The sequence below is a fragment of the Spizellomyces punctatus genome, assembly GCF_000182565.1.
Source record: "Spizellomyces punctatus DAOM BR117 chromosome Unknown supercont1.20, whole genome shotgun sequence".
NCBI classification, from domain to species: Eukaryota; Fungi; Chytridiomycota; class Chytridiomycetes; order Spizellomycetales; family Spizellomycetaceae; genus Spizellomyces; species Spizellomyces punctatus.
Genome location: NW_015971556.1, coordinates 27,950 through 46,572, shown reverse-complemented (window position 1 = coordinate 46,572; position 18,623 = coordinate 27,950). Strand labels below are relative to the sequence as shown.

The 18,623-nt window shown below is 47.2% G+C and overlaps 1 protein-coding gene across 2 annotated transcripts; it reads left to right on the top strand.

The window, feature by feature from the left end:
* Positions 1-359: 359 nt before the first annotated feature.
* SPPG_08216 lies at positions 360-18,443 on the top strand (the record flags this gene model as incomplete). 2 transcript variants are annotated; one of them, XM_016756377.1, is made up of 44 exons in its annotated part: positions 407-654; positions 738-1,010; positions 1,088-1,419; positions 1,479-2,762; positions 2,825-2,982; positions 3,043-3,145; positions 3,203-3,600; positions 3,669-3,951; positions 4,015-4,249; positions 4,321-4,497; positions 4,561-5,007; positions 5,088-5,319; positions 5,384-5,487; positions 5,551-5,760; positions 5,827-6,442; positions 6,527-6,610; positions 6,684-6,854; positions 6,911-7,031; positions 7,097-7,228; positions 7,289-7,399; positions 7,465-7,525; positions 7,596-7,713; positions 7,776-7,914; positions 7,972-8,052; positions 8,118-8,285; positions 8,353-8,526; positions 8,589-8,711; positions 8,775-9,088; positions 9,153-9,306; positions 9,362-9,522; positions 9,587-9,860; positions 9,930-11,580; positions 11,638-12,079; positions 12,143-12,369; positions 12,437-13,284; positions 13,354-13,854; positions 13,925-13,957; positions 14,035-14,327; positions 14,387-15,835; positions 15,907-15,936; positions 16,001-16,648; positions 16,710-17,557; positions 17,613-17,874; positions 17,940-18,443. In XM_016756377.1, the coding sequence occupies 44 exons, from the start codon at positions 407-409 to the stop codon at positions 18,381-18,383; spliced, it is 15,162 nt and encodes a 5,053-aa protein (XP_016604351.1). In that variant the 3' UTR covers positions 18,384-18,443. The 2 variants fall into 2 exon arrangements, with proteins under 2 accessions (XP_016604350.1, XP_016604351.1); XM_016756376.1 differs by having other exon boundaries at positions 360-654; positions 738-1,419.
* Positions 18,444-18,623: the final 180 nt, after the last annotated feature.

Genomic DNA, 18,623 nt, shown 5'->3' with positions numbered 1-18,623 from the left:
TGTTCGATTCTAAGTTAACGATGTTTAACAATGAACAATGAAATGTAAGTTGGGAGCCAATGTGCATTTTGCATTTGAAGGATGTCTAATGCTGGTTTGAAGGCTTAGTGAATATTGGGTGGGAATTCAGGGAAAAAAATTCTTAATTCAGGATATCCATATGGACCTCCTTTTGGGAGACAGTGTGACGAATCCATGAGTTAAGTTCGAAATTCCGCGGGATGAGGGATGCAAGGAGAGTGTTCGTGTGTTCAGTGCATTGGACGCGATTCCATGGCAGACGCGCTTTCCAATAACCTCGAGTTTCCCCATATCTTTTACACGCCAGTGATCTCTACTCCAGTCTTAATCGTAGCTCCAGAAAGGCTCATACCTAGATCGGGCGCATTACTCAAAGCTTTGAGAAATGTGCTCGACGCAGACGAGAGAGCCTCGAAAGAGGCCGATCATCATTTCTCAACGTCCCGTCATCAAGTTGTTATTGTTGCTCGCATTTTGGGCCTGTTCTGCTAGCCATGTCTATGCAGCCCATTTCCAGATTGGAAAGAGTTATCAGTACTCTATTTCCACTCAAGTGGAATCCATATCTGATATGAGCAAGACGATATTGAATTCGGGTCCAGAACTATCAGTTAAACCGGCACATAAGAATGGGTGAGTCCACCAGTCTATATTCATTATCGACATAGTAGATAGGGTTTCCTCCCCGTTAACTGTAACTTCAAAATTTTGGATAGCAATGCCGAAATGAAGCTTGATGCCAAATTCACAATCAAACCTTATGATACTGACGAAGCCAACCGCACCCTATGCCAATTCGTCTTCATTGGCCATCCCCGCATAATCGTAACTGCTCCACTGCCAGAGGGAGGTATCAAGCGCTCAGAAACACCGACGGATTATGATTTCAATTTGCACTGGTTTGGATTTGCCGTGTCCGATTCAGGCATCGTGGAGGAAGTTTTCAGTGACCCGGATGAGTTACGCGGGGTCTTAAACATCAAAAAGGCGTAAGTGCATACAAGTGCCTACAAAGTTCAGTTTGGAAATCTATCGAAGCGCGACTTCAATTTCGTATTTCAAATAGCATCGCAAACCTATTTTCAGCTAAATTATACGATGAAGAGAAGAAATTAAGATCTGCCGACTTCAACACTACAGAGACAGACATGAGCGGGCGTCATGATGCTGCGTACTCTGTTGGCACCAGCACAGCCACCAGCAACCTAAGGTTCACCAAGCGGATGTTAACGCGGCGAGACGAGGCCGATGACGCAGAGACAGCAGAGCAAGATCGCTTTACGCATGATCACGAAAAAATCATAGAGAAGCATCCAGAGACGCATGAGATTCACAGCGTTGTCATTACAGACCATGTCTCGTCCGAAGGAAGCGCTGGTGTGCGAGGCAACTTTGGAGGTTAGGGCATTTTCATGAATATGTCCTCCCGTGTAGTTCGCTAAGTTTTTTCTCATCAGGTGTCGAGAAACGCAGCACTGAAGATGCGCATCTATTGATGAGTGCTACCGGCTCTACTGCACTCAAACTCTTACATACAAGGTCCACTAAGGATGCACATACTATCGCGACGCCAGCAAACATTGTCAGGATATCCTTGTCCACCGAAATTGCCGCCAAAACCGTGCCTCTCGAAACCGTTATGAACATCGTGGCTGAGAGCATGGAGTGCTATGACTCTTCTGTTCTACACAGTCGTAAACACCATACACGCGGCGAAAAAGCGCAATGCTTTGCACGAGCACGTAAAGCACTGCTAAGCCTCGATCAGAATCAAGCTGCCATTGCTGTTCAGAAGCTTTTGTCCCAGTATGTCCACACTGATGTCGCATATGTTGCTGTGGATCTTGCAGCGGAAGTATGTACAGCCTTCACCAATGTTGGCGAGACAATTCTTGCAGAGACTTTTGGGGCTCGGTCTCGTCGTGACGTTCCTGAAGAGACGCTGGCGACTGCGCTCCAAGGGATTTCCCGCTGCGCCAAGCCTACCAAGGTAGTTGCAGAGATAGTTGAAGAGCTTACAAAGTATTCAACATTCAACGGAAGCTATCAAGAGGAAACTGAAAATGTTCAGCAACACGCTGCTCTAGCGCTTGGACTGATGGCGCAGAAAAGCTTTGAGAAGAATGATACCGCTCTAGGAGAACAATTGGTTTCAACCCTCCATGAAATGGTCGCGGAAGTCGATCATAGTCAATATCATGTACTAAACTCGGACCGGGCAAAGTCAAAGAGAGATTTTGACGACGAAGTTATCGACGTTAGCCATGCTGCTGCTTACCACGGCACTCTTCTCCTAGCGTTGGGAAATGCCGCACACAATAAATCTATCCCAGTGCTCCTTTCCCATCTGAAGCGAAGCGAAGTAACTTCGAATCATTTCCCAGAAATTGTGCGAGCGAGTGCAATAAGGTCGCTCGGATCTTATCATGGATCGGATATCGAAGATATTCTCATACTTGCCGCGACGGAAGGAGATGACGGTGTGCGTTCCGCTGCACATGCAGCATATAAGAAGCACAAGCGTAGCATATCGTTTGAAGAAGTCATTGAAGGCGCGGAAGAACTGAAGCATATTCTTCAAAGTGACGAAGATAGGTTTGAAAGAGTCATGAATGGAACTACCGACATGGGCCTGTCTCGCCGCGCTTTACGAGCCAGAGGGTTGGTTTCCATGTCACTCACCTCTACGTCTATCGAGTTAAACATGGAAACCCCAAAGTACTTTTGGGAACAGAGATATGGCAAGTTATCATCGTCGACAGAAACGAGCATCTATCGCATGTCTGATGTCATTCCTCGACAGGACCCAGCGTGGTTGGAGTTCGAGCCTTGGTCAATTTCAAAAACAAAATCAATCTCTTTCTATCCGTTCTGCGAACTCAATTGACGATAGACATTAACAATAGCGCACAGGCGTTTCTTTATTTTGATATCGGTGGATATACCGAAGCTACTATTTTTGTACGTATTCTTGATAGTAACTCTTTGACCCGTGTCTTAATGCTGAGTGTCTTGGTTTAGGATGCTCAACTAAAATTATATGCAAAAGTCGGGTATGATCTCGATATGATCAAGAATTTTAAGTTATCCGATCTAGCGAACATCAAATCTGCGTTTCTCAGAGGTGAGTACTATTTCTAGTAGGTCACTCTCTACGATCTAACTCTAAGAGCTTTTTAAGGTATTGACAAGGTCACCAGTCCTTTCACAAAGACTTATCAAGATGCCCTCAACGCATTCGATGTTCTGGTGTCCAAATTTACGGCCATGGAACATTTGATTGCGAATTTCCCGTCGCAGGGTGCCTTTGGCCTAGCCGATTTCTCTTTTGGGTTGAATAACGTCACGGTACCCAGCGATCCTGCGGATGAATCTGATATGCTCAACATTATAAACTTTTTTGGGTATTTGGAAGCTCAAGTGAAAGCTTCTGCTAAGCAGCTGAATTCCAAGGTAGTTGATGGGATTGACGATGTCTTGGCGAATGTGGCACAAGGATTTGGCGATGTTTCTGCGGGTGTTGACAATGTGCTGAATTGTCCCGCGCAAGCTGACAACACGATCGTCCACGGAATTGAGGTTTGATCAACACTTCTTTCGCTACACATACGCTCGATAAGAACTCACATTTATTTCGCAAACAACAGGGCATCCAGTCCGGTTTAGGGCAGGTCGAAAAGGTGCTCGAGACACTCAAATCGCTCCTTTCCGTCGAAGCTTTGGAGGGAATGCTGCCTGACGTTGAACACGAGTTCCTGGATCAGCTTCTAGCGCTCGCTGCGTCGAAGCCCATATTACTCGACTTTGTCCAACCCAGCGTGCAATTATATAACACGACAAGCGAAAGCATTCAAGCTGCTCAAAGGAATATTGCTGAGGCGTATCGGAACTTCAAGCTTACTATGGGAAAGCTCAGTGCTACACACAATGGTAACTTTGCTCAGTTCATTCCGTCCTAAATACTTGGGATTTATATGAATGGCCTTTTTCTAGAACTCAAGAAGTACCTCGGTAGCGTGTTCGGACCCAAATTTGACCAACCGTTCCCTAATCGAGTCGCCGCGGATAATAACGGTGCACCGATGGCGTTTCCCAGCGCCATGTTGGATAAAAAGTACAACGGCAGTTTCCTAGATGTGGAGGGAAGAGAAGAGATCGTGGCTCCGCTTGACGGGACACTCAGCAGGGCTGATGATGGGGCGCTTATTCTTTCTGTAACTGACGGCAGGTGGGTTGACAGCGATATGTAATTCTGTGCTATCCGCTGACTTACTCGTTTCTTAAAATGCACTACCATAGTCTAAGCAACTACAATATTATAATCAATCGGGTGACTCCTTTAGTCGACCTCAACGTAGTCGTTGGTAAAACAAAGGTCAAAAGAGGAGATTCCATTGCGGCACCTAAAGGTTCCGAGATCCACCTGAGTATTCAGGATAAGAGAGATCCTAACGTATGGCTAGATCCCGGAAAATAGTAAGTATACCTTTCTCCATGTGTTGCTGCGCTTCGTACTCAATTTACTTATGCACTGTTCAGTCTGCCCCGTCGGATTCCCACCATTCTGTCCGGGTTCAATCCGAACCCCAACTATTATTTGTTAACGATTCTCGGGCGCAGCTATGTCCCTCAGACCCCCATCATAGGCAAGCAAGCTCTGAACCAACAGGATCTAGCGGATGCTCTCGATGCTAAAAAGGAGGCAGACAAGAGTGGTAAATCTAAAACAAAGCCTAAAAAGAGCTCAAAAGCACGAAGAGCCCTGGAATTCGATGAACCTGATTCCCACGCAGTTTCCCTTGCACGAAGAGCGTCCTTCAGCGGGTTTCCGGTGAACGTTCCGAACGTATGTATCGACGATGAATTCGAGAACGCTCAGGAGCTCTGCGCAGGTGGTATGCTCCCGGAATTCAGGAAGAGCATCAATATTTTCCACGCGGAGAAAACAATTCTTGTTGGAGGCATGGTACCCGTGACGTTTGAATTGTGCGTAGAAATATCTGTTTTCTTGTTACTACCTTACACGCATTTTTACTAACGAATGTGTCCTTTTCGCGGAAAATCAGGGACTTTGACGCTATTCTGGGGATACAAGCGGGAATGCGCGTCTGTCTGATGGGAATGACGTTAGAACCCACCGTTATTCCAGCTTTCGCGATTTCGGTATCCGGTAGTCTTTCGCTTGACATCTTTATCGCGAGCGTTGGATTGCAGGTTACTGGGATTGTTGCAGACACGCATGTGCCGATAACAGTCCACTTTCCGCTGTCAAACTTCCCAATTGGAACTTGTATCGATGTAAGGCCGCCCGGTTGAACTTGTTCTGTGACAATCAGCTGCTAATTGTTTTAATTTTACATAGATTAATGTGGAGATTGTTCCACTTGCCATCGAGATTGCTATCATAGTAACCATAGACTTCTTCTTTTTCGACATTACCTGGAGGGTCACCATCGTCAGATTCGCGTAGGATTTCAGATGCTTACGATTAGACCCCCGAACCACGCATCTCACATTCATATTGTTTAGGCTATCTACGATCAAGATTCGTGTGCTGGATACCTGTCCTGCACCTGGAGCTCTCACAATATCAGATGCGAGCGGAACGTTGGCTGACAGAACCCCACCAATTATCGACCAATTATTAGCGCAACAGGTAGTTGGTCTGACCCCGGTGAACCCGTTATTGTTTACTCGCTTTGCTGCACACGATGGAGAGTCAGGAATTGCCGAAATTAGGTTTGTCATAAATTGCAAGTTCACACAGTGACTTGGGCGAAAAGGCTAAAACGCTTGTTTTCCTAGCGTGGGCGTGGGGTGGGGACCAGGAGATACAAGCATCATTCCACGCTCAACAGTCCCTAGAGACCAAGGGGAGAGTTTAACATTCCCCGGTCCTACCGATAAAGAGTGGTTTGATGAGATTGACTTGTATGTCACTATCACCGCCAAAAATCAGCAAGGACTAGAAACCACAGCATCGACCAAAGTTTTATGGGATCTATCGCCCCCAATTATCAATATCTGGGAAACTGACCTGACGCAGCCGTCTGAGTTCGAATTCTCCATCGGAGAAAATGAAACTTGGGTAGTTCAACGCAAAAATCTACGAGCCTTCACAACCGAGGTTGATCTTCAGCGGAATGGTACCGCACTGCAGCCATTGGTCGATAAATTGTCGTTTGCCTACAGCATCAAAGATGCCACTCCTCTCAGAGAAATTTTATGTGCGGTAGGCACAAGCAAGCAGGAAGGTGCCCTCAATGATACGGTTCCGTGGATGAAGTTAGATGCAAATGCTACAATGGGGAGACTCACATTTCCCGGCTTGACACTTGAGCATGGAAAAACATATTACCTGGCTATTCAGGCGACAAATACACTGGGATACGTCTCGTCAGTTCAATCAAAAGGCACCATGGTAAGTGAGAGACAAATAGTTCGGTCCATTACGTCGATGCGGTGCACCGATAAGTACATTTCCACTCACTGGTTCTTTTCGTAGGTGGATGTGACTCCTCCAGACCTAGGGAGCCTTTATTTCGGACAGAAGTTTCGGCGTGACTGGGAAGCAACAAACGCACAATCGGTAGGGATTGTTAGTGCTATTGGGGAACTAAATGACAAGAAGTTTTACAGAGAATCTCTTATGACTCAATTAGTCAGTCTTCTTCAATTTCAATGGATTTATTGACAATGAAACGGATATTGCGGCTTGGAATTTCGCAATTGGGCCAAATGACATAGATGCGGATCTGATACCAGTTGATGTCGATTCCTGGATGCCTTACAATGGGTGGACCAACTTTATTGTACCGGGTCCCGGAGGAGCCGTAAGTTAGATTCGATACAAAGGATCAAGCACACCCCATTTGACGTTTGATTACAGGATATCGCCATGTCCCTGAGCGGATATGAGCTACCAGAGGGTAATCACACAATTTGCATTCAAGCAACAAACTGGGTTGGTTTGAAAACCCTTCGCTGCAGAAACGGATACGTTGTTGACGGTATGTATTCAGGTGACATTGAATAATTGGACAAGCTCAAACTGATGGGACACTCTCCTTGCCAGCGACGCCTCCAACCGGTGGCATCAGCATCGCTCCCAGCACCGAACCTGGCTCACTTGGAGACATTGTATTATCATTTAATTACTCTGATAATTTGTCCGGCGTGAAGTATATCAACGTTGGACTGGGTGATGGTACTGTTATTATGATGTTGCTCCTTTGAACGACTTGCTTGCCTCACAAATGATTTTTAGGATACACTCCGAGATATACTGGTTACATAACACTTGATCCCAGTGCGACCCCGGGCATTCAGAACTACACAATTACAGTTGATGAAAAGTTGAACGGGAAATTGCTTTATGGTATAGGTTTGAAAGTAATCACATTGCTGAAGGCAAGGCGCTTATTGTGCAACATTGTCTTGTAGGACAACTTCAAATTGCCGACAATGCTGGCAATTTCTTTGCTTTGTCAACCGAGCGTCCTATGCAAGTACTTTCATATACATATTTCTCTTCACACTGACGTGCTAACTGACACTGGTTTCACGGATATTAGTGCAGTTGATTTCTACCCCCCAACCCCAGGAACTGTTTTTGATGGGGCTACTCTTTGGACGCAGGATGATTACATTGACAGCAACCAGACACTCTGTTGCTCATGGACAAGCTTTGTGGTAAGGTCTATGTTGCATCCAACCTTGTTGCACGGTATTTTTACTAAAAGAGGATACCGCAGTCTGCCGTGAGTGGAATCGGGCGTATTGACGTGTCCTTTGGAACTCTACCAGAGCAAACAGACATTATGGATTGGACGGAGGTTGGAAGATGGGATTCGCAAGCCTGTCTTCCTGTAACGAAGGTTACTGTTCCGCAAGGTGAGCGACGTTATTATGAATACACTGAGTACGGGATCTCCTCACCGCTGCTGGCAGATTCGATCGTATTTGCTAACGTACGAGCGTGGAATGATAATGGACCTGATTCGAAGTACTCCGTTGCCAGTTCGCGTGGAAGTAAGTTCATAATAGAGTACCCTTCTCGAGATACTTCGTCCTAAAATCTCTCAATATCCGCTCAGCAATCATCGATATCACTGGTCCAACACCCTTTGAAGCAAAGATACTTACGGGCGGAAACGGCATTTTCCAAAATCAGCGGTTATTTGTCACCTTGAACTGGACCTCTAGTTCAGATGACGAATCTGGCTTATTAAAGTATACAATCCAGCTATTGGATAGCAACACAGGTATTAACATGTAGTCTGTTAAAGGGTGTTTAACATCACAGTGTTTCTAATTGATAATGCATCATAGGAGCTATCCTCTATCCCGAAACTATCGTGGACTATGCCCTACCGACTCGAACCAACGCGGTTCTGTACGGTGCACCAATATCCCAGGGGCAAACGTTTTACGCAGTGGTTACTGCATACAATGCTGCGGGAACTCGCAATACTGCTGTTGCAACAACAGGAAATGTCACCGTCGGTAGGTGCAACATTCCATTCAGTAATGTCATAAGCTGTTCTCCCTCAATATTCGCGTCCCAGATGAGACACCACCGTTGTTGAAGTTCCTCAATTATCGAGGAAATAGCGTCTATGGGACAACGACGTACATTCAAACACCAGCGACTTTTACCATTGATTGGGAATGGGACGAGCCCGAATCAGGTCTGGCAGCAATGAGATTCGCGCCAAAGTGTATTTTCAATAGGACACTCACCCGCATTTTAGGTCTCGCAAGTAATGCACTTGCTTGCTGGATATTGGATCCGGACTTGGTTGCCGTGCCGGGAGCTACGGCTAATATTACAAGTTCAGGATGTACCATCACTGCCAACCCACCATTGAAAGAGTTCAACAGCTACACCGTCTTCGTTAGCGCTGTTAACCGAGCTGGTCTTTCGACCAGAGTCGGGTTTGAAATTACAATTGCAACATTACCACCGGTACTTCTCGCAAGTGGTGTGGGGTCTGTTGCTTTGGGAACACCTTCGCTGCGTTTCTCAACCAATAACGACGCATTGCGAGGCTGGTTCTCTTATCAGGTGCGCATCGGACAAGGTTGCTTGAAAGTTTTAGAATTCCCTCACAATCTTTGCTCCATTTCAGAAAACCATTGTCCCTATCACAAATATCTTCGTTTCGTTCAGTGATGAGACCGGCTCCACCAATTACACAAATGGATTCATAGCTGTTGAGCCCTCCAGTACATTCATAGCTTATCCAATGGATCTGGCAGCAAACCAGACATATTGCATGACTGGTATGAATTCAAGGATGACGTTAGCAAGTGAAAGCTTAATTAACTTGGTTTTTAGTATACGCACGAAATGTTGCTGGTTTAGAATCTGTCTTGCATGAATCTGGGTGTGTGAAGATTGTCCCCGGCGCAAAACCGGGAACCGTCTGGGATGGGTTTATGCCAAACGTCGAAACAAGGATCCAAATTGAGCGTGATTTAGTAACGGCTACCTTCAATGTAAGGAAGAGAGCTCACTGTTATGGGTTAGTGGAGAGACTAACTACGACTGATCAACTTCCAGGGGTTCAAGCATTTTTTTGCCGGAGCATTGTACACGTGGAGTATGGGAACGACGCCCAACTCCACCGACGTTGTTCAGGAAACATCTGCGTACCTTGTATATCCTTCCAAGAACTCTTCCGGGTTCATCAATTATCCATCGAGCGCACTGCAGCCAAATGTGACCTACTTTATTACGGTTTACGGAACATTTGGCACGACGGGCCCTGACACCTTTACTGAAAAAGTGAGCTCAACTTCAGCTGGGTTCAGGGTCGCGTATGAGGCTCCTTTTGGTAAGTTTCTGCACACTGAAGGATAGGGTCAGCGCCGTTATGCTGAAGCATTCTGATACCGTTTTAAAGAGCCCACTCTCCAGCTGGCCGATGGCTCAAGCTACGTATCAAATGCGAGTGTAAACCAAATTAAGGTTACGTGCGCAGCAAGCACAGGCTTGGGAAGCGAAGGATTCGACTCACTTCAAGTGTCCATTGGGAGATTTGACACAGACGACGTTTTTCCACTCACGGTATCGCAGTTTCCAGCAACTGAGCAATATTCAGTTGCCTTCCTAGCAAATATTAGTAGTATACCATACGGAACAGCAAGTTTTGCCAAATGCAGCGCTGTAGACAGTATCACAGGCACGTCCTCAACAGTTTACAGCAACCATCTAGTTGTGGACGCCACCCCACCGGTTGCGCCCACCGACTTCGGGTGCTCCTCAGCTATTGTTACTCCGCGACTGCCTTTCAGCTGCTCTTGGAGTGCTTTCGTAGACCCGGAAAGTGCTGTTGCTAATGTCACAGTGTCTCTGGGCACAACAACTGGCGGGGTTGAAATTCTTACTCCTAAGACCGTCGTTGGAAACTCTTACGTATTTGATCCTGCATTTGTTTACCTAGAAACGCCATCCTCGCAGTATTTCGTGACTGTTACTGGTACAAACAGCGTGGGAATGTCTTCATCGGCCTACACCGTTCTCTCGATTGATAGGACACCACCAGATACCAAGTACGACAAGATTCTTTTTCTTTCGGAGGTCGAAGGGATAAACTTTACATCATCAGCATCGGCGCTACCCCGAAACGTCATTGATTGTCATCGAGGAACGAACAATATCGTTGCGTCGTGGGACGGTGCCTTTACTGATGCCGAGAGCGGCATTGCGCGCTATAGGGTTGCCGTGAAAGAGTACCAAGGTCAGGCATTCTTGCTTAAGTGGAAGGACGTTGGAACTGCTACAACGGCAACCCTACAATTAGATGTTGCTCCCAGACCAGGAAGTCAAATAGTGATCGTGGTACGGGCTGTCAATGGAGCGGGACTTTCTGCTCAGGCCACGTCGTCACCTCTGGGGGTAGTGGACAATGGTCCAATGCCCGTATCGGTGTACTCCACAAGTGCTAGCAGTGGATTCCAAAAAGACAGAAACGTCCTGTCTGCGGCATGGAAGTTCACTCATCCGTGCCCCATCGCGGAGTATCAATGGTGGATCAAAGATAATCTTACGAACGCAGTTGTATGGCCAGTCACCTCCACTACGGAGACGGAAATCGTAGCAGCAAACCTCGGACTCGTCCCAATGAGAAGCTACGTTGTCATAGTCAAGGCTTTCAATAGCTTCGGAATGTCGAACGCGGTACCGGCTGTAAGCGATGCAGTCACGATTGTCCATTCACCTGCTAAAGCTGGGAAAGTCTGGGATGGCCCGCTGCCAGGGATTCAGCAGTCTTTCCAGAACGATCCCCATACGGTGTCCGCTTCTTGGGAGGACTTCTCCTCGGATACCTGTTTTGTGGTGAATTATAGATATGCGGTTGGAACAGATTATTTAATAAGCGACGGGGCTGCAAACATTTTGATCTGGACGGATGCAGGCCTCACACGAAACTTTACTGCGTGGATTTCTACCGAATTGAAGCCATACACAACATATTATGTGACTGTACAGGCGACTTCTTGCACTGGTGACATTGTTACTGGTGTTTCTCCTGGTTTTGTTATTGGACTGAGGTGAGCTTACTGTTCCGCAATTTTGTTTGACAACTCCATCTCAAGTATCGCCTCCAGAGATCCTCCAACCGTCGGAGAGGTGTGGATTGACAATGGCTTGGGCATAACCACTGCCACATCTCAAGTATCCACAGACACAGTGAATATTCAATGGCGGGGTATCACATCGGTCTGGTCACCACTCGCCATCGATGTCGCACTATCAAGCTCCGCGGATTCATCCAACAGCCAGAGTTACATTGTGAATTTCACTCATGTGGACCCTAATGCTGTGATGTTTAACTTCACGGGATTGTCTTTGAACGTCACGGAAATCGGAGGCAATCGAAGCGAATATTACGCTTTTGTTCGTGCGACAGATCTGAACGCTCAGGGCACTATTACTAAAAGTCTAGGATTTATTGTTAATAACACACAGCCGGCGCCCTTAGTAATTGCGTTTTCCGGGCAAGCTGAGAATGCGACAGAGAGCTGGCAGGCGGCTTCTGGAAGTATGACGGTAATCTCGATGCATGTTCATCTGAATTTTGTTGTATTCTCTGTTAACACCTCTTTACGATAGATAAACTTGGGGGATTTTGGAGGCGATATTCAAGACATACAGTACGCCGTGATGCTGGAACCACCAGCTGAAAACAGCACCGGACAGTTGAGACGACGTGATTCGGCAGAGGATCCCGTCTCTATGGCATTGGACAATCCTGATCTCCTCACCGTCCCGTTCTCCTCTGTTGGAAGTGATCTCAACACCACTAGTTCAATTGATATTGCCGCTCCACTAACAGAAAGGTGTGAATGGTCCGCATTTTCTGCAGTAACTCTGAATAGTTTTAAACTAATCGTCCATCCTTTGCAGTGGTACGCATCGAATTCTCATCAAAGCTGTGAACAATGCAGGTCTCACTTCGTATTCAGCGAGTGTTCCGCTGCACGTGGATGTGACACCACCCATTCTTGGAACTGTAAAACAAGGGTATGACCCATCCGTAAATATGGCCTATACTGCCAGCAACAACTCTGTGGCCCTCACTTGGGCGGAATCCGTTGGTGAAAGTCCATGTCAACCTAATGTTGACACTTTTACATCGGGAGCGTCTGCTCGTTGGAGTATCTCGTCAAGTCTGACGACCGATTTTGGATTGGATGATGCGAGAATTGTGTTTTCCCCAAGCTGTGCAACCTTTGCTTCAAATCGCCTTACGCTAGTCGCAGCAACCGACTCGGCTGATGAACATCTCACGCGTGGATGTGAAGTAGTTTCCAACGTTTCGATTTCCGGTGGAAGCTTTTCCTTCCGCTTCAAAGCGAGTCCAACCTACGGGGCTGCTAGCAGCATCATATTGACAGATAGTAATATTCCTGTCGTGGAGCGAAGCTTTGAAACTCAAAGCAATTATTACTTCAACAACAGCTGGCCATATAATGCCATTGGAATCCAAATTCTGGCTTTGGATAAGCCATCAGTGTACATGTGGGCAGCAAAACCGGGCGATAAATCTTTACGAGGGGCGGAGGTGGACTTCTCTCAGGACCCGACTTCAGTTTATCTCACCTACAGTGTGACTGTTCGCGAAGGAACAACCCAGGTAACGGTCACCGACGACGCAGGATTGGTCGTAGGCTCCTCCCAGCTTCCTGGCCTGTTCGTTGGAACGGCAGGGATTCAAGGTCTTCCGAAACTGGCTCCGTTGTTCCGGTTATGGGGTAAGTCAGTGATATTACAAAACAACGAGGATGAGAGCTGATCATTCTAATTTCCTGCGTTATGTCTAGCGGTCCGTAAATTGGCATCTACAGCATCGATGGTGTTTTCCAGCACCACCTTCCCTGGGCCACCGAATGCCAGCTATGGATGCAACCATGGCGATCCCTTCCTAGATCCTGATTCTGGAATTGATTATTACGAAATTGGAATCTCAACGGTTATTGAGAAGTACGATGTCCTCAACTTAACTCGTATTAATGTGGAGAATTGGACGCAAACTTGCAACGACGCCACGTCGGACGTACCCTGCGTTCCTTCTCAATGGTCACAGCCACTTACGTCCACAGACTCTGAGTTAATCCGACTTGGAAGGCTCACAAACATTACATTGGAGTCATACATATATTCGCGAAATTGGTGTGATTTATCCGCCGAGCAAGGTGGTTGCTCACCTTTAGCGAGTTGTACCAAGCGGGAAGATGTCAACTTTCCAGTATCAAATCAGACTCTTGCTGTAGCAAATAGGTATAACTTACAGTACATCTGCACATGTCAGCCTGGCTATGGAGGTAATGCGACACGGTTGTTAAGGCTAAAGTTTATCATCCAAGATATTCAACCAAAGTTCCTTTCCTTTAGGCAGTGGATACCAGTTCGACTGTGAAGATATTGGTACGGACTCTCAGTGCAAATGAATGTCAAACTTCAGTTATTAACGAATTTACCGTTCTCCCTCGACTGATTTTTAGATGAATGTGGTATTGCTGCTTCCTACAATGTGTCTATGTGTGCCACAGGTGCTACTTGTAGAAACATTCCGGGATCCTATCTCTGTGAATGCCCACCTGGGTATACCGGCAATCCTTATTCTGCTACCGGAGAGCTCGAGCAAAGCGGCTGTATTGATATCGATGAGTGTGCCTCAAATCCATGTGGTTTGGCGGGCCGTTGCGAGAATGTTCCAGGAAGCTATAGATGTAACTGCAACCCAGGGTTTACCGCTATGGATCAATGGACTTGCGTAAATGTAAACGAGTGCATGGTAAGTTGTGATGATGAAGCCCCTTACTTGCTGCATTCCTAACTTCGTATATGTGACAGACTTCCAACAATTGCCATAGTAATGCCACGTGCGTGGATACTTACGGAGGCCATGAATGTCGTTGTCCACCAGGAACCGTTGGTACCGGCATCGGTACTGATGGGTGTGTACTGCCTGACCCCAAAACTGGGTGTGCTGGAGCAGCTGTCCTTACTTCATCAGCCCCACTGAACGCATCGATATCCTCAAAAGATATTGACGAAGACCCACGAACTACTCGCATGGTGAACACTCCTCGTCTCGCCCGCTGGTACAAGATAACGGCGACGGGCGAACCATTTGTTTTATCAAGTTCGGCATCGCAACCGTCTCGAATGTGGCTAGTTGCCTTCCCCTCGTGTACAGCGAGCCCCGTTGCGATTGCTAAGTGTATGCCGGCACAGTCTCTGCAGTGCGCCATCTCTATCCCATCTCTGAAAGGAGAGGTTTATATCGCGGTTTTGTCGGCAAAGGCAGTGACTGTTCAACTCAGCGTATCTGGACTTACCGGCTTTACCTGCTCAATAGCGTGTCAAAATGGGGGTGTGTGTATCGGGCCCAATATGTGTTCCTGCCCACCGAACTGGAGTGGGCCGACCTGTGCGACCGCTGTACGACAAATGCTGCCGCGCCAGACTATTAACTTAAATGAGACCTGCTTGGGCCCATTTACGGTCAATGGAACAACCTATTCGTCATGCGCTCCTGGCGTTAAGCCTGATGTAGCTCCATCTGCTCCAGGGTACAGTTTCCAAGGATGCTGGTCGTTCGGGGACCTTTCGCAAGTCCTTCATATTGCGCTAGCTACGAATAATTACACAACAATCCTTTCGCAAGCGACGTTAGCTTTCCCGCAAACCAAATCTTACCGGGATATTTCTCTGGACGTGTGCGCATCCCGATGTGCCGAGATCAATCTACCCTTCTTCGTTTATACGTCTGCAACAACAACCGCACCTGCTGGGTGCGTTTGCATGCCCACGCTAATGAGCAACAGTCGGTTGGCGTCAGGATCCCTCTGCTTTACTCGTGACAAAATTACTAAAGCCCCGATCTACGGGCTTGATGCACTTGGAGCTGCTACCTTCCGGGCAGAGTTGCCTATTCCATGGTGTCCGCTGGTATCAAACAGCAGCGTTCCTAGTCAGTTATCCAGAACAGATTATTGTGCGCCTCGCAAAACTGTCACCGGCGAAACATGTGTGTTTCCATTCTACTATCAAGGAAAACTCTACACGGAGTGCACATACGCAGACGACATCAGGCCATGGTGTTACACAAACGCTTTGTTCTCGAAGAGAGGGTATTGTGTTGGAATCGACTGGTGTTCTGGACCTACTGGTCCTAACCCGGCTAATGGAAAATGCGTATCGAGTTTAACGTCTCCAACAGAGTCGTACACCACTGTCTGCAACGATGGATTCCGGCGTAGTGGTTTGGAATGTGTAGACATTGATGAATGCGCTGAGGTATGCGACAGTCACGCTCTCGTAAGACATTATAGCACTTGTTTTACGAAACACGTCTTTCATTATCGTAGGGTATCAACAGCTGTGATTTCAGAACCACTGTAAGTTGATGAGAGCTTTTGACATCTATATCCTTTAATAATATGGGTCCATTCTTCTTTGCAGACATGTGTAAACGACATCGGCAGTTACCATTGCGTCTGCAATGATGGCTATGTACCAAGTAGCAGTAATATGACTTGCATAAAACCAGCGAACGCGACTGTCCCAACCGCAGCTACCCCGGGATCTATTGCTCCAGCTCCTCTCACGACGCCGGCATCGTATTACATTGCTTTACGAGCCGTAAATCGGGCCGGCTTAGGTTCGGTACTTTGGACTCGTGGTTTAACGATCGATCAGACGCCGCCGGTTCTTGGGAACCTCACGTTCATGCGAGCTGGACAACCTGTTGGAGCAACCAGCGATGGGCACCTTACTCTTACGTGGGAGGCCATGGATGATGGATCCGACATCGCGTATTACGAGTGGGCGCTCGGGACGGCCGTAAATCGTAGTGATTTGCTGGGTTGGAGTTTTACGCAAGACAGCCAGGTCACAGCGAGTCTCGTCAATGTATCGGGTCTGTTGGAGATCTACCTCACTGTCAGGGCAGTGAATAACGCGCTACTCTCAACGATCGACGTTACTAGTATACTTGTTGATACCAGTCCGCCAAATGCAGCTGGTGCTCAGGTTTCCCTCGCGAATTATGGTCGTGTGGTGCAATGGAGTGGTTTTGTGCCAGGACGATCACGTATTTATCAGTACGAGGTAAGCTCATAAGCACTTCGGGTCATAATGCCGCCTGTATAACAATGAATCTCGATGGTAGCTGGCAATTGGATCAGTGCAGGGAGCAATTGATATTATGCCATATAAGTCAGTATCAAATGGCAGTATCCTCTCCACAACAATTCCAGCCGACAGGATGACAGTTCCGGTTCCCGTTTGGGTCACTGTTAAAGGAACCAACGACGCATGGCTAAGTGCAACCGTATCTATTCCCACCCCACGGGTCGTGGTTGGCTATGACGCTTATGTTTTAACGCGAACTGCTGGCTCTACTACCGTTACCGTGGACGGATTTGACGAGTCCACCACCACTCTCCAAGTGGTGGCAACAAATATACCCACCAATCTAGGTATTACTGTCCTACCAGTCTCGACATATACGTACAGTGTCGTTGGTAATGACAGCACGACGGTCATATCCCCTCCTGCAACCCTCGTTCTGGCACTTGGGTGGAAATACGCGAGGTACTTGGATACCAGCGCCCTCTTTATGGCTCTGACCCCGTCTGCGGACGTGGCGACGTTGTTCGGCTCCTCTGTGGTCACTGCAACGTTGCTTCCCGATCAGGACCTCGTTGCTGCGGTTGTCACCCCTTATATTTTTGCACGTTTTAAAGGTTCCGCACAGTGGACTATCGTACCAACTACATATGACGCTGCACTCCATACAATCGATTTCGATGTTGCGAAACCTGGGCAGTATGCGCTGTACAACAACTGGGTATCACCCGCATTCTTGGATCTTGATCAAAATGGCCGCGCAGACGTACTCGGATATAAGACGAACACCACCGACCAGTTAACAACTTATTCAAGTTGGTCGTCTACCTTTAGTACCAGTAATACGTGGTTAACTATAGCTGCTTCCAAAACTATCTCATCAGTCGGGTAAGTTAGAATACTATTGCTGCATCACATAACCTCCTCATTTATCTATTTACAGGGACTACAACCAAGATGGTACTTTCGACTACATTACAAAGGATTCGGTTGGAGCGTACGCCATTGTATATCGCCCTGGCCTCCAATTGCAAACTTTAAAGGGTCCAGACCAAAGCATTTGCCCTGATCGAGCCTTGGTCGGATTTGCGGACCTAGATGGTAATGATATTTTAGATACCTTTTGGGCAACCAAGGCTGGCGGACCCATTGATGGAGGCTCTTCAATCACCGTTTGCGTTATGGCCGACAATGACTACGACCAAGTAAGTACGCTACGAACGGTAATGAACTTCGCCAAACTGCTCATCGAGATTTTCCGTTCGTCCAGTCTTGCCAAGCAAACACTTTCTCTGCTTCGGGAACCCCAGTTGGATTGGGAGTATGGGATTCATTAGGTGTACTTGGCTTTGCTTGCACCGCCAACATTTGCCGATTCAGCATTCAGGGGCTTGCGGTGCCGAACAGGGCATCCCTTTTTGTTCCAGAGCAAGCTTTGACTTCCATTTCATCGTCAGTGACACTGCTAGAGCTATCACTCGAAATCCATGCGGGGCAAACATGGAGAGCATCAGTACAAGGAGATGTGGATGGTGATGGATACACGGATTTGCTTTTGCAGTGTAAAAGCACCCTTACTCAGGCAGGATGTGGGCCGGCAATGAATTTGCGGGAGGCTCTCACGATCGTGTATATACGACAGAACGGCCAGGTGACAACCGCTATGGTTACGAATACTGGAATGGACTTGGCAATGTCTACTTTGATAGTTTGAATGTAAAATAAAGAACAACAGAGAATATTGGCCGGAAATACATAATTGATGTAATTTCAGCGCAACCCTACCTATGTTGCATCTTTATACCTTATCCAACTTTTTTCACGCTACTGCCACCCATTACAGAAGTCCGAGATCCACACCACCGTACCGCCAACGTCAGCGCACCGATTAGAACGAACATCTCTAGAGATCGCTGGAAAATGGGGAAATGGGCGAAACGGATAGGCAAGCACA